Here is a 15,734-nt window from a genome sequence, read left to right on the forward strand (position 1 = left end):
TAGAACTACTATCGTGTTCTTAGGATTAAAGACGCTTAGTTCGGGAAGAAACCAACTGTTCAATACTATTGCGCGTCGACAACACGACCACAATAAGCTATATAAATCGAATGGGAGGCATCCAGTTCCCACATCTACCGACTTATCTAAAGAAATTTGGCAATGGTGCGAGAAAAGGAATATTTTGTTGTATGCCTCATACGTTAATACAAAGCATAACAGGGCAGACGTTGAATCGAGAATTGTAAATGCTGACACGGAATGGGAATTGTCCGACAGTGCTTTCCATTCCATAACACAATACTTAGGCCAACCCGACATTGACCTATTCGCATTCCGCACCAATGCCAAATGCAAAAAATTTCGTGTTGTGGAAACCGGATCCCGACGCGGTGAAGGTGGACGCGTTTACTATTAATCGGAAATCATTGTTTTTTTATGCGTTCCCACCTTTTTCACTAATTTTGAAGTGTTTAAGAAAAATATGCGATGAGGAAGCAAACGGAATCTTAGTTTTTCCATATTGGCCTTCTCAACTTTGGTTACCAACAAAAAATTTAGTTTAAGATATTCTCAATCTGAACCGTACGGTAAAACAATACAACGTCTCTTTCAAACTCTGGTGGCAATTCTGTGACGCAAATGGTTCAAATCCTTTTCAACCACCAAATTCATCAGTACTGTCTTTTTAAACGGAACAATTTACGAAAGGTTGCCCTTACGGCAGCCTTACTTAATAGTCATCGCTCTGTAATATCGTTACTCTCAGGTAACCCGTTGGGTTCAGACGAACGCGTCAAGCGCCTCCTTAAAGAGGCATATAAGTTAAGGCCCAGCAAACCTAAGCATTCTCATACCTGGGACCCTCAGCTAGTATTAAATCACATTTCTTATTGGTTCCCAAATACAACATTGTCTTTAGAAAAACTATCAAAGAAATTAGTAATGTTACTGGCCCTATGCACAGGGCACAGAATACAAACAAAACACTGTCTTTGATTAAGAAAGAAAACGTTACGATATTGGAGAGCGGCGTCAGGATAACTATAACGGACATCATAAAAACATCAGCAGCTAATCGAGAACAACCCGTACTCTGTTTACCACGTTTTGTAGAAAATATGGTCATTTGTCCTGCTACAGCTCTGAAGGACTATATATTTTTAACAGAAAATATAAGAGCTGATAGGACAGGAAACCTTTTGCTGACACATAAAAAGCCTCACAGAGCTGCCACCACCACTGGGTGGCAGACAGCGGCGTCGACGCGGCCGTGTTCGCCGCGAACAGCACGCGCCACGCCGCCGCCGGCGTCAACCTAGAGACCATACGAAAAACAGCCGGTTGGACGAGCTCGTCTAATACCTTTGCTCGTTTCTATGACCAACCTATAATTGTTGATGAAGGCCAATTTGCAAGATCCGTGTGTTTGTAATCATTAAATCAGTAAGTTAAGATTAAGTCTCAATTATTAAAGATAGTGATATGAAGCCGTGGTGGCCTAGTGGTTTGACCTATCGCCTCTCAAGCAGATCGTGGGTTCAAACCCCGGCTCCGCACCTCTGAGTTTTCGAAATTCATGTGCGGAATTACATTTGACAATTTACACGAGCTCTTGCGGTGAAGGAAAAACATCGTGAGGAAACCTGCACAAACCTGCGAAGCAATTCAATGGTTCGCGTGTGAAGTTCCAATCCGCAACTGGGGCCCGCGTGGGAACTATGGCCCAAGCCCTCTTTTTCTGAGAGGAGGCCTGTGCCCAGCAGTGGGACGTATATAGGCTGGGATGATGATGATGATGATTAAAGATAGTTATATCATTAATAAAATGAATCAACAATAAAGCAAGCTTCCAAATAAGTCATGGTTTGCTTGGCAAAACTTTCTACTCTGAAAGTCTACCTGGTAATTAATTATATCGAAGAATGAAGCGAGGGAAATATAATAAGTGATTAAACGAGCTTCACAGTGAAGTTCTATCATTATTATATGACTCGCTTCATTCGAAGATATAATTACCCACCCACCCCTAAATCTGCCCAATATAAAGTTTTGCTCGAATCTCTGAAAAATGAGACAACAAGGCGGTATTCCGCCCAGGAAGGGCGGAACCGGAAATCGTTTTAAATATTGCTAGTCAAAACATATCTTTAAATTCGTGCGATGTTGCCTGTAGGATTAAGGGACTACCTGGTATTAATTATATCTTCGAATGAAGCGAGTCATATAATAATGATAGAACTTCACTTGTGAAGCTCGTTTAATCACTTATTAATTTTCTCATAATATTGTGAATGTATAGGTAGGTAGGTGTTTTTTTTATCAATTTGATTGTTGATTCGTCGACTGAATACTGGTTCAATTCATGTGGTAATAACATCTGTATTTACGTATTCTAAGCAAATAAATCATTCTTTCTTTCTTTCTAGAAAAGTGGATACTTACATTAGGGCACCGACTGTACACTTTACTATGGAGTGATGTCACGGGTCCCCACTCCCGAACTTTGACGTGCTTCATCTTGTCATTTTTGACAAAAGGCAGCGGGGTAGGCAACGCCAGTGCTGATGACGCGCTGCTGCGGCGCAAACTATACTACGTTTTTTTTGCATTAGAAAGATGGGTTTTTTTGAAAAATTAGAAAAGACATACATATGAATGATCATTTACATTAGTTTGGTATTATAAGTAATAGTTACTGTTTTTTTTTTAACGTTTTTCAATAACTAAACTCGTCAAGATTGTTTACCCTTTTTCTAATACTAAAAGAAACGAAGTATACCAACTGCCTACCCCAGAATCGACCCAATGCACGCCATTGTATGTACGTGAATAATTAAGTACAGGTTGATTCAATAAGTGCCAATCATGTTAAAAGAAGTATGACATACTTTATTACAAAATATTAGAGGTACCTGTATAAGAACGGCACTAACACAATAACATTTCCATCGTTCAATTCGTTCGTGCCAACTCTTGTGAATTGACCAGGCCCTATACTACGAAAAATGCAAAATTCGAACATCACATCTTGCCGTCCCGCTGACGCTAATATTATTTAATACAGGAGTGAGAGGGACGGTACGATATAACTTCGGTTTTTCAAATTTCATAGTAGCCCCCTCTGTTCCTATTCTTAACTTTTGTCTTTTGTAAAGGTAGCCTGGAAAAGATCGCTCTGAAACGATAAGGCCGCCCATTGCTTACTTTACTAAATTCTCTTTCTATATACCTTGCTTCACTTCGATCACTTCTCCGCATCCACTGTATCCGAAGTAGCAAGGTTAAAGGGTTGTAGTTGATTTGTATGTATTTTGAGCAGATATCGAGGAGTTCCCGAAGGATCAAGTGTGGGCGAGCTCGCAGTATCTGACCAGCAAGACGTTTGAGAGTCTGCGCTCCATGTTCACCTCCACCAAACTCATCCAGGACTGGTTCACCGACTGCGCCAAGTATGTACTACGATCAATCCATTTGTTTTTATATGCACCAAAAAAATGCTTCAAACTAAAGCTGTTTAACCTTTTTGAGGGAAGCTGCCTAACTCATTAGGGAAACGTGCCTTACCCTTTGAAGGAAGCTGTCTAACCTTTTGAGGGAAGCTGCCTAACCCTTCGAGGAAGCTGTCTTACCCAAGGAAGCTGCCCCAACCTTTTGAAGGGAAGATGTTTAACCTTTTGAAGGAAGCTGTCTAACCTTTTGAGGGAAGCTGCCTAACCCATTAGGGAAACTGCCTAACCCTTTGAAGGAAGCTGCCCACCTTTTGAAGGGAAGATGTTTAACCTTTTGAAGGAAGCTGTCTAACCTTTTGAGGGAAGCTGCCTAACCCATTAGGGAAACTGCCTAACCCTTTGAAGGAAGTTGCCCAACCTTTTGAAGGGCTGCCACCCATTAGGGAAACTGCCTAACCCTTTGAAGGAAGTTGCCCAACCTTTTGAAGGAAGCTGTCTAACCTTTTGAACGAAGTTGCCTAACCTTTTGAAGGAAGCTGTCTAACCTTTTTGAGAGATGCTGTGTGACCCTTTGAGGGAAAAGAAAAGATTCTGATTGGTAAATATCATCATGGTTATGTCAAATAATTATAACTATTTATAACTGGTTGATGAAATGAATTAATATAAGTTGTCCAAAAGTCAAACTGGTCCTGCATGGAACCTCCAGAGGGGTGACACTATTTACCGGCCCGGATAATACCGACCCGATTTTTCGTGTATACGCCCATACAAACTCATGTCAAACAGAGATATGTTTCTATGGGCGTGTACACAAAAAATTAGGGCGGTATTTCCATGTCGGTATTATCCGGGCTGGTAAATAGGGTTGTTTGTTTGCAGGCTGATATCGGGCGTGTGCGGCGAGAGCGTGGAGTGGGTGACGCCGCTGGGGCTGCCCGTGGTGCAGCCCTACTACCGCCGCGCACAGGCTCCGCCCAGCCGCACGGCGCTCGACAGCCAACAGTCAGTATACTATACTAAACTTAGTTCCTATTTTCGTTTTGTTGTAGGACTTTTATTTAGCTTACCTCGTTTGTTGTTTTTTTTTACGTTTAATCTTGCAAGTTTTTTGTGGGAGTTGAGTCGCCTTAAGGGACAAAGACACTATGTGTCCTTGCTTTTGTTTACTTGTTTTTAGTTTTTAAATACATGAGGTGCTTTATAGGAAATGGGGGCGTGCAGTCGGGAAAAATCAATTATGGACAATTAGAAAGGGAGGGCCGGATTCTCGCCGGCTAAAAAAAATCTTGAAAGTTAATTTTGAAATACTTACATGCATTATGTAGATTGGATAACAATGCAAGTACGGACAGCAAAATGTGCTGGTATTAATTATTTATTTATTTATTATATATTTAGAACAATGACTCCTTGAGTTGAAGGTACGGTCATTCAGTAGTCACCATGGAACCATTTCACAGTAAACGTCATAGTGACATCGCATTAATTAACGAGTCGTAATGACTTTTCCTTTGAAAACGTTCCATGGTGGCCCATGAATTAAATTCCTTGACTGTACTCGTGGGCAGTGGTGATCATTGCCCATTAGATGACCCGCATGCTCGCTTGCCTCCCTCAATAATTTTAATAATAATAATAAAAACAACGTTTGCGCAGGCGTCCGTGCACAATGAAACAGCGCAACGCGTTTCCTCCGAACTTCATCCATTCGCTGGACTCGTCGCACATGATGCTGACGGCGCTGCACTGCCAGGCCGCGCCGCTGGCCTTCGTCTCCGTGCACGACTGCTACTGGACGCACCCGTGCGCCGTGCCCGCAATGAACCAGGTGCCACACACTGCATCACTTGACCTATACTACACTATATATACTTCATCCACTAGCCAGATTCGTTCCACAACGAGCACGACTGCTACAAGACGCACCCCTGCTCCGTGCCCGTTATGAACCCGGTGACACGCTAACCAGACCGTTTGTTTTATACTGCAACGAATTTGAGGTGCAATTTTATGGCCTTTACTACTTAATATCTGCCAAAGCCACCACTACACAAATTTCATAGTTTGAGGATCGTTCTCAACTATGTTAGGAACGTATATATATTTAAAAAAATCAGCTTTTGTAAAATAACGAAGGTCTGGCTGTCACGGGCTCTTGCTCTACGATAAAATCAAATGCAACTCCAAATTAAACACCTAAATCCTCATTTGCTTTTAATCTTGACACTGTTTTGGTAACATAAGTACGAGTATAAGTATGTGATTAATATGATTTTGGTGTTTTATGAAAAATAATTGTGTTACAGATTTGCCGCGAGCAGTTTGTAGCTCTCCACTCGCAACCGATACTCGAAGATCTCTCAGACTTTCTCGTCAAACGATACAGCTACGATGAAAGGTAACTCTTTGCTTTTTTAACATTTTTCCGCGAAAATGTAAAAAAATATATTGGAAAAAACTTATTGAAAAATTTCTCGAAAATAATATTAAAGAGAAATACCTAGTTTTTTGACGTTTCTTTAAGTCAAAGTCAAAAGACTGAAACAAAGACAAGTTGTCACGAAATTGTACCACCCAATTTATGTCGCATGTCAGCATGATGTCGGCCTTATAGCCATTTGGAACCAATTTTCACTTCTGTTGTCTGTTTTGCCGATATTTATATATCTGATTTAAGGGTATTGACTGTTGTTTGTTATTGAACAAGTGACCTACATCTTCGTACTCACCTGCCCCTGTACCACAAATTACAAGTTCAACAATTCACTTTTTTTTTTCATTTTACTAAGAGAAACTTAACAATTTGGTATAATGTTGAAATTTGGTAACAATTTGGTCAGTTTGAAAATAAAAAAAAATGTTTCAGTGAACTCGAAGAACAACGGCGCAGGCGCTCCGAACAAGCGACGCGTCAACAGTTTACTCAAGAGAGTCCCAGGCAAGGCGACTTTCAACTGGACAGCGTTCTCGACTTCCGTCTACTTCTTTAGTTAGGCAAACGAATTAATACTGGTACTGACTCCACTTGTTTTTTGGAGAGGATTGAATTAGTAAGGCGATTGTGTGTCTAAAATCAGCTTTATGTTTAGGCCCTGTTTATACACGTGTTATTTTGATTTCCGTCAATTTAAGGGAACATTCAACAGGTCAAATGAAGTTAATTTATCAGAGGTGTCCGAGGGGGAGGAGGTAACTCTTACTGTTAAATGATAATCAGATTGAGGTAAGTAATTAATAAGTTCTCATTTTATGGCGCTTTTTTTGAGTCCGTAACTAAATGTACATATTTTAGCAAAAAAAAAAAATTTTATTTTATTATTAGGTATTGACTTCACATCTCCCTATCCAGAGCAATATTTGGAAAAAAATAATATTTTTTGTGCCTCTGTCATGTGTAACTTTTACAATTTGATCTTTTTAACAATGTCTGTGAACTTACGTATGAAAAAAATTTGCAAATTATCCAGATAGTTTCTATTAATAAACTGATCCGTTTGCAGAAGTTTATTTTTTATTTGACTGGATGGCAAACGAGCAAGTGGGTCTCCTGATGAGCAGATCACACCGCCCATAGACAACCTGCAACACAGTGGATTGGCAATTTGTTGCCAACCTAAGGCCTAAAGTTTGGATACCTCATCATCATCAATCCCAGCCTATATACGTCCCACTGCTGGGACACAGGCCTTCCATCCAAAGAACAAGAGGGCTTGGGCCATAGTTCCCACGCGGGCCCCAGTGTGGTTGGGAACTTCGCACGCACCATTGAATACGCTCTGCTGTTTTGTGCAGGTTTCCTCACGATGTTTTCCTTCACCGCAAAGCTCGTGGTAAATTTAAATGTAATTCCGCACATGAATTTCGAAAAAAAACTCAGAGGTGCGTTAGCCGAGGGTTCGAACCCACGACCCTCTGCTTGAGACGATAGGTCAAACCATTAAGGCCACCACGGCTATGGGATACCTCATGCAGTAATTTCACCGGCTGTCTTACTCTCCACGCCGAAACACAACAGTGCAAGCACTGCTGCTTCACGGCAGGCTTAGCGAACAAGATGGTGACGGTAGAAGTTAACGGAAATCAAGAAAAACACGGTATATGTAGTGAAATCATTCCAGTAGCATGACACAGGTGATCGAACTCATTAGCATCGCGGCACTACAACGTCATACCACTGGAATAATGCAAACAGGGCCTTATGAGCGACTGGCACTCGCACGTGCGATACTTTATTTTCGCTTATGTGGCACACTAAACTAACGTGAGTTCCTACAATTGGTATGATTTTGTTTTATTGTAATCGAAGAAATATTTTGTCACAATAATAATGAATTTTCCAAAATATTATGCGGTCAATTTTCTATTTGCTTATTTAAATTGAATGATGCCTTTTTACTGTCTCATACATTTTTAATGTGGTTTACGTTAATGGTTTAGACACACAATCTAGTTTGATAGACTGATACTGATAATGGTTGATAGGTAGGATATTGTAATTGTAATTTTTGGTAACGTTTATATCAAATCAGAAGTACAATTTCTGAGGCATAATTAGACTTGTAGTTGACTCTCGTAGAGTACAATGGTTTAGTCATTTTATTGTTCTTAAGGTGCTTAAGGCTGCGTATCCACTGGTCACGCTATATCCATTCCTTTCTACTGCGCTTGATTCCAGTGTTACACTACTTAAATTATCATGTGGATAAGCAGCCTAATGGTTAGTAGTAACAAAATTATTTGTAACAATTTAAATAACGCAACATCAAGCCTAAACAATAGTAGATTATTGTCGTGGCCTTGGAGTAGGCAATTGCTGGCTGAGTATGAGTATTAAACGGACGAGCTTGCGAGTCCGTTTAACTAATACGAAGCCAGCAATTGCTATTCCAGCCGAGACTAATATAAAGCTTTTCTCAAAAATGGTGAATAATTCTGAAATATAATAAACTTTTTTCTCAAAATCCATACATAATATTATAAATGCGAAAGTAACTCTGTCTGTCTGTCTGTCTGTCTGTCTGTCTGTCTGTCTGTTACGCTTTCACGCCTAAACCGCTGAACGGATTTTGATGAAATTGGTAACAGAGATAGAATAGACCTTGGAAAGAACATAGGCTATCTTTTATCGCGAAAAAGAGGCTTAAGGGGTTGAAATAGGGGATGAAAGTTTATATGGTGGAAGTTCGTCGCGTCTGTCGAAGATAAAACCATGAAATTGGCATTTAGGCAATTAATCCATACTAATATTATACTTAAATGCGAAAGTAACTCTGTCTGTCTGTCTGTTACGCTTTCACGCCTAAACCGCTGAACCGATTTTGATGAAATTTGGTAAGAGATAGAATAGACCTTGGGAAGAGAACATAGGCTATCTTTTATTGCAAAAAAGGCTTTAAAAGAGGTTGAAATAGGGGATGAAAGTTAATATGGTGAAAGTTGCGTCGCCGTCGAAGATAAAACGATGAAATTTGGTATTTAGGCCTTTCATCCATACTTCCATACTTATAAGTACATATATACTATATACTATTATACTATATTATACTTCCATACTAATCCTATTATAAATGCGAAAGTAACTCTGTCTGTCTGTCTGTCTGTCTGTCTGTTACGCTTTCACGCAAAAAACCGCTGAACGATTTGGATGAAATTTTGGTACAGAGATAGAATAGACCATGGGAAAGAACATAGGCTATCTTTATCGCGAAAAAAAGGCTTTAAGGGGTTGAGATAGGGGGTGAAAGTTTATATGGTGGAAGTTCGTCGCTGTTGGAAATAAAACCATGAAACTTGGCATTTAGGCACTTATTAAGAAATAAGTCGGTACGTGTTTTAGCTTTTTTCACCTGTGAGGGGATGAAATAGGGGATGAAAGCTCATATGGAAGGTCGTCATTATCGAAAATAAATCGATGTTTCTTTACGAAACTTGGTATTTGGCACGTGATAAGAGAAAATAATTGTTCGAGCGTTTTTTTTTTAATTCTTCTTCTTCTTAAAACCGGTTAAAATCGACTCGAACTCGCGCGTCAAGGGTTCCGTGCATAGGTATTTATGAATATCAAGTGTTAGCAGAGCCAAGCTCATAAGCAAAATGTACGCAATGTGGGGTCATTTTACATGGCTTATTAACATAGACAGTCAGACATGACAAATTATGATTTTCAGATTTTTCTTACTTATTTTGCTATAAAGGGAATAAAATTTGCTATAAGAACTTCCTTTATACAAAATTTCAAGTTTCTAGGACAGCCGAAAGTACCCTATAACTTTTTTTGAGTTTAGGGTTTTAATTTCAACTCGATAAATACTCCGCACGTTTACGGATAAAGGGTCTGACAGACAGACGGACGGACGGACACCAAAAGTCATCCTATAAGAGTTCCATTTTTTTTCCTTTTTGAGGTACGGAACCCTAAAAAACATTTGTTCCGGCTCTTTTCAAATTTCGACATTTTTTCATACCTACTTGAAAATATGGGATGAAAGTTCGTAAGGAATTCCAAACAAATTTACTATAAGTATAGAAATATGTGTAGCAATGCTTAGTAAGAATGCCGTCTTAATTATAATCTTACCCTCCTAACTTACAATACAAGACTTAAGATGTCAAGAGCTCACTATGAAGAATTAGTCCTTTTGTGTTGGCAGGGTAGAATACTTATGTTTTACCAAATAATGGAAGAACAAAAAAAATTAGTTTAGATATAAAGCAATGTATTAAAATAGGTTATTTTCAGTAAACCATAGAAGTTTCTATGTGCTATTATTGGCAGAATAGGTACCCTAAATAAATTAAATACTTTCCAAAGTTACTATTCCACGCGGACGAAGTCGCGGGCAAAAGCTAGTAATATTATAAATGCGAAAGTAACTCTGTCTGTCTGTCTGTCTGTCTGTTACGCTTTCACGCCTAAACCGCTGAACCGATTTTGATGAAATTTGGTACAGAGATAGAATAGACCTTGGGAAAGAACATAGGCTATCTTTTATTGCGAAAAAAAGGCTTTAAGGGGTTGAAATAGGGGATGAAAGTTAATATGGTGAAAGTTCGTCGCCGTCGAAGATAAAACGATGAAATTTGGTATTTAGGCCCTTCATAAGAAATAAATCGATATTTGTTTGAGCTTTTTTGAAAATTCGACCTGTGAGGGGATGAATATAAATCGATCGTTCTTTATGAAACTTGACATTTGGGCACGTTATAAGAGATAAATAGATATAATAATTTTAAATTCTTCCTGTGCGGTGCGGGGGTGAAATAGGGGATGAAACTTTTTTTTATTCGACTGGATGGCAAACGAGCAAGTGGGTCTCCTGATGGTAAGAGATCACTACCGCCCATAAACATCTGCAACACCAGGGGTATTGCAGACTTTATATGGAAGATCGTCATTGTTGAAGATAAATCGATGGTTCTTTGTGAAACTTGGCATTTGGACATTATAAGAAATAAATAGATATTTGTTCAAGCGTTTTTGAAAATTTTACCGGCGAGGAGATGTTAGCAGAGGAGATGATGCAGTGTTAGCAGTGCCCTTTAAACTCATGGCAAAATGTACGCAATGTGGGGTCATTATAGATGGATTATTGACATAGACAGTCAGACATGAAAAATTATGATTTTCAGATTTTTCTTATTTATTGTGCTATATAAAAGCTGCCTTTATGCAAAAAAAAAAATCCAAGTTTCTAGGACAGCCGGAAGTGCCCTATAACTTTTTCTGTTAAGGCGATTTGTATGGACACACATTTAATGACTGTAGCTTTTGATTGCCTTGACTTAGAAGTTTCATTTTTACACAGCTTTCGGGCCTATTGACCTGAGTTAAGGGTTTTAATCGCAAAATAATCTCAATTCGATACCGATACTCCGCGCGTTTACGAGATAGAGGATCTTGACAGACAGACGGACGGACGGTAAGCAAAGTGATCCTATAAGGGTTCCATTTTTTCCTTTTGAGCTACGGAACCCAAAAAACATTTTTTCAGGCGCTTTTCAAATTTCGACCTATTTACTTGAAAATATGGGGATGAAAGTTCTTAAGGAATTCCAAACAAATTTACTATAAGTATGTTTATCGGAAATATGTGTAGCTATGCTTAGTAAAATATCTTAGTTAATTATAATCCTACCCTCCTAACTTACAATAAAGGACGTAAGGTGTCAAGAGTTCAGTATGAAGAATAATAATTAGTCCTTTTGTGTTGGCAGTGTATAATACACGTCGTATTGCTAAAATGTGGCTACCCGCAAAATATTTTTGTTTTACCAAAGAACATGGATGTATGGATGGACGGAAGAACAAAAATAAATAGTTTATATTTATAGCAATGTATTAAAATAGGTTATTTTCAGTAAACTGTGGAAGTTTCTATGTGCTATTATTGGCAGAATAGTTATCCTAAATAAATTAAATACTTCCAAAGTTATTATTCCACGCGACGAAGTCGCGGGCAAAAGCTAGTATATTATAAAATTTAATTTTATTCCAATATTTTTCTTATGCTATCCCGCCTTTTTTCATTAAAAATAAACTGCAGGTGTATTTTTCCACCGAAAACACCACAAGCTATTTCAGACCCAATAGAAAAAGTCCGGAGTTCCCACAAAATATCAGATACTGGCCATTAGACTTGGCTGTATACGACTTGTGCCAACATTTCCAAGGCCTATTTAACTTAAAAAAAAAAAGTGACTGATTGCAGGCGCGCTAATTCATTATTGTCGAGCTAGTGCGCCTGCAACCTTTTTAACTTTTTAATTTTTCGCTGACCATAAACTATGCACTTCACCTTCTGATATGTAAAGAATAATGTCAACTTTAACGGACATTTTTGAGAAAAGTAATACAGTAGTATCCCGGTATGAGCGAGTGTAGAACAACTATTGTTAAGTTAAACTCTAAGCAGTATTCGTTTTATATAATGTTCTGCCTCGCCCTTTCCTAATAGTAGTGCAATGCAACAAAACAGTCTGTGATTTTGTTAGATGACTAACAATAAATTAAGCTGAATTAAAAATTGTTTTATTATTCTGTAATTTCAGTCGATAATTGAGAAGTGCTAATCAAGCTTGTCGTTATTTTTTTTTTATAACGTCAAGGAGTTTAATTCATTGGGCACCATGGAACCATTTCACAGTAAACGTCATAGTGACATCGCATTAATTAACAAGGAAAGTCGTAATGACTTTTCCTTTGAAAAGGTTCCATGGTGGCCCATGAATTAAATTCCTTGACTGTACCTGGGCGCGCGGCTAAAACTCTGATACATACGTCATACGTGTAAAAATCGACGCACGTAGAAAGAGCTCCTGGCGATATACCTGCGCAGTGAGCGAAATACGGACTTTCTTACTAGGTAGGAGCGTGGCTTGTAAGTTGACAGATGCGCAAACGTATCCCTCCACTAGCCACCCAGAGCTCTTTTTACGTGCGTTGAGTTGTACACACGTTTTAATACCAAGCCAGATCGATTGTTCGCCACCAAAAACTCCCAGTGCAAATTTCACTAAATCGCTAGAACTTGGTTAGAACCGTTTTCGACTTTCCCGAAATAAAATTTACTCGCTCGAATGTACGTATTAGAAGACCCGCCCAACGCTTCCTACACTTATACATTATAATAATATAGTGGTCAATGATATTTCGCACCCTGTAATAGGACCTTTATAACAAAGTTTGGGTTTGCCAGCCATATTAAGGCACATAATCAACAAGCCTAAAGGTTCGCCTTCGTCGGACACGACATGGAGGACATCATCATCATTCGATTAGATTTGTATAGTACTTGAAGAATTAACACGTTCACTGTTCCCATGGACAAAGTCACACGTCCAAGTCTGCTTCCACTTTGGGAACAGTTTGAAGTTGTGAACCCATAGTGGAAAAAAAAACTTCTTGAGCCAACATTGGGGACTCCCGGACAGGCAAGGTGTTAAATCTCATCTTACTTAGCAGAAACTGAGAAAATCATGGTCCGTGTAAAGAATAAAACGATGAATTAAAAACCATTCCTTTATTTTTGGTACAAAAACTCTAAATGGACAAGACGATACATGATGTAAATTACGACAAATTTAAACTAGGACGACGACTGTACATTAACACGGCGGGACAACTTGACTAGAAGAATTTATATTATTTTATACTAAAATAACAATATTTTTGTTAGTTACATTAATAATCTATGTTACATTTCATTGAAATTGTTTATTTGGCTCGTGCAGTCTACTGTATTACGATTTGAACTATGTGTAGAATACTTTACTATTGGCTTAAAAATAACTGCTCCAAGGACCTTATAAATTGTTTTGTAGACACCACTAGACTATGCAACCATCACATTTTTACATTATACATCATTTTACATGCCATTTTAGTATAACCTAGTAATGAAGTACGAAATCCTAACTTTACAATTAATTTTATTAGTTGGGACATTTTAGTGTGTATTCAATGATTTTACCTCGATTTCAAGTTACTTATTTACAAATTATAACTTAAAACTTCCAAAAAAAAAATTAAATCAACACTATCGCATACGAATAAAGTATTTCCTTTCATCCAATCGAAGCCCTGATGTAGGCAAAAGGTTATAATATAACTACATCCGCGCCAGTTCATGAATTGCTTTAGCACGTATCCGTTCCAAAGCTACTATGCTCACATTTTACTCAATTTTCTACTTTACTGCTGTAAAACATAGGTCAAAAATAATTTACACCGATTCCGAATGTCGCCGCAATTAAGGTGTCAAATTGTAAAACCGGTCCCGCATACGATGGGGATGATGTAAATTTTTCAACGTATTCAGTTAATTTGATTGTGAACTAAACTGACAACTTCTTAACATTTGCTATCCAAAAATAGAAAGAAAAATTAACCCTCAGGCATATTGACCACATAAATCTTGACAAAGATTCGACTTTGGTACCCTTATGTTTCGCATTTTTGCGGCGCTTTTGTTTTAGATGAGAAAATGGCGACATCGTTTGTGGAGGAAAATAAACATGATACAATTTCTATTCTTATTATTTAATTTATCAATTAACTATAAACAATTGTTTTGCCCAGTGTGGAGGCGGAGGAGCTGCATTAACACACATTGTTAACAAAGTAAGTTTATAGTTCATTCCTAATATTAGTTCTGCGGTAAAAATTTAAGATAAGTCAAATCGAACTCTCGTCACAAAATATTTGTGTGTCAATCTATAGTAGTGAAGTGTCATGATGAGAGCGTTTCAACCGCATCAATTTTCGTGGTCACATTTTTAATGGGCGAATTTGATGATATTTTCAATATTTTTTTACACTACCTGTTCCTTCTTTGTTCCTGCAGACGTGAGTTATCCGGATTTATTATTTATTACATGACTTCCTGTACTTCTACTAGACAACCTTAGGTGAAAACGGTTATGATTCAAATTGTGTTAGACAATAAGGCCTCTGGAAATTGTAACAGAATCTTCTACCATATTATTATTATTATTTAGATGCCTGTAGAGGTGTCCCACTGCTGGGCAAAGGCCTCCCCCATGTCCTCCACTCTACCCGGTCTTGGGCGATCTCTGATCTTCTACCATATGTCAACAAAATGTGCCATATAATAAACGGGTAATACCGACATGGAAATACCGACCCTGTTTTTCGTGTACACGCCCATAGAAGCTCATGTCAGTTTCTATAGTACACAAAAAACAGGGCCGGTATCCGGGCCGGGAAAGAGTGTCACCCAAATAAACGCTGTAATAAGACCGTGGAGTTGTTTAGTGCCTGTGCAGCCTTGCGGCGTGGACGCTCGTGTGCGGGCGCGCGGCGGGGTCGGCGGCGCCGCCCGACCCGCTCGTCGTGCTGCGCGGCGCGCCCGACGACGGCGGACTGCAACATAACCGTACAGGGGACTACCACGACATTCGAAAATCGAGGTCTTATCGTACCGCCCCGCTCACTCTCGTATTAGATAATATAAGCGGCAGCGGGACGGCAAGACACGAAGTTCGAATTTTGCACTCACCTAGCAGTAGGTATAGGGCCAGGGGGGGCTAACTATGAAATTCGAAAATGTTCGTATCGTAGTACCGTTGCTCTCATTCTCGTACTTTTTTTATTTTTATTTGACTGGATGGCAAACGAGCAAGTGGGTCTCCTGATGGTAAGAGATCACCACCGCCCATAGACACCTGCAACACCAGGGGTATTGCAGATGCGTTGCCAACCTAGAGGCCTAAAATGGGATACCTCAAGTGCCAGTAATTTCAACGGCTGTCTTACTCTCC

The 15,734-nt window shown here is 38.9% G+C and overlaps 1 protein-coding gene across 1 annotated transcript in view; it reads left to right on the forward strand.

Annotated features, from left to right (window-relative positions):
• LOC141439431 (DNA-directed RNA polymerase, mitochondrial-like) overlaps window positions 1–6,445 on the forward strand; it is a 13,543-nt gene extending 7,098 nt beyond the window's left edge. Inside the window, exons 2-7 of the mRNA XM_074103716.1 lie at window positions 1,229–1,343; window positions 3,323–3,452; window positions 4,335–4,457; window positions 5,112–5,283; window positions 5,762–5,853; window positions 6,322–6,445. Coding sequence (XP_073959817.1) covers window positions 1,229–1,343; window positions 3,323–3,452; window positions 4,335–4,457; window positions 5,112–5,283; window positions 5,762–5,853; window positions 6,322–6,445 — 756 coding nt within the window. The remainder of the gene's footprint in view (window positions 1–1,228; window positions 1,344–3,322; window positions 3,453–4,334; window positions 4,458–5,111; window positions 5,284–5,761; window positions 5,854–6,321) is intronic.
• Window positions 6,446–15,734: the final 9,289 nt, after the last annotated feature.

This window comes from Choristoneura fumiferana, chromosome 20, assembly GCF_025370935.1.
Source record: "Choristoneura fumiferana chromosome 20, NRCan_CFum_1, whole genome shotgun sequence".
Lineage (NCBI taxonomy): Eukaryota > Metazoa > Arthropoda > Insecta > Lepidoptera > Tortricidae > Choristoneura > Choristoneura fumiferana.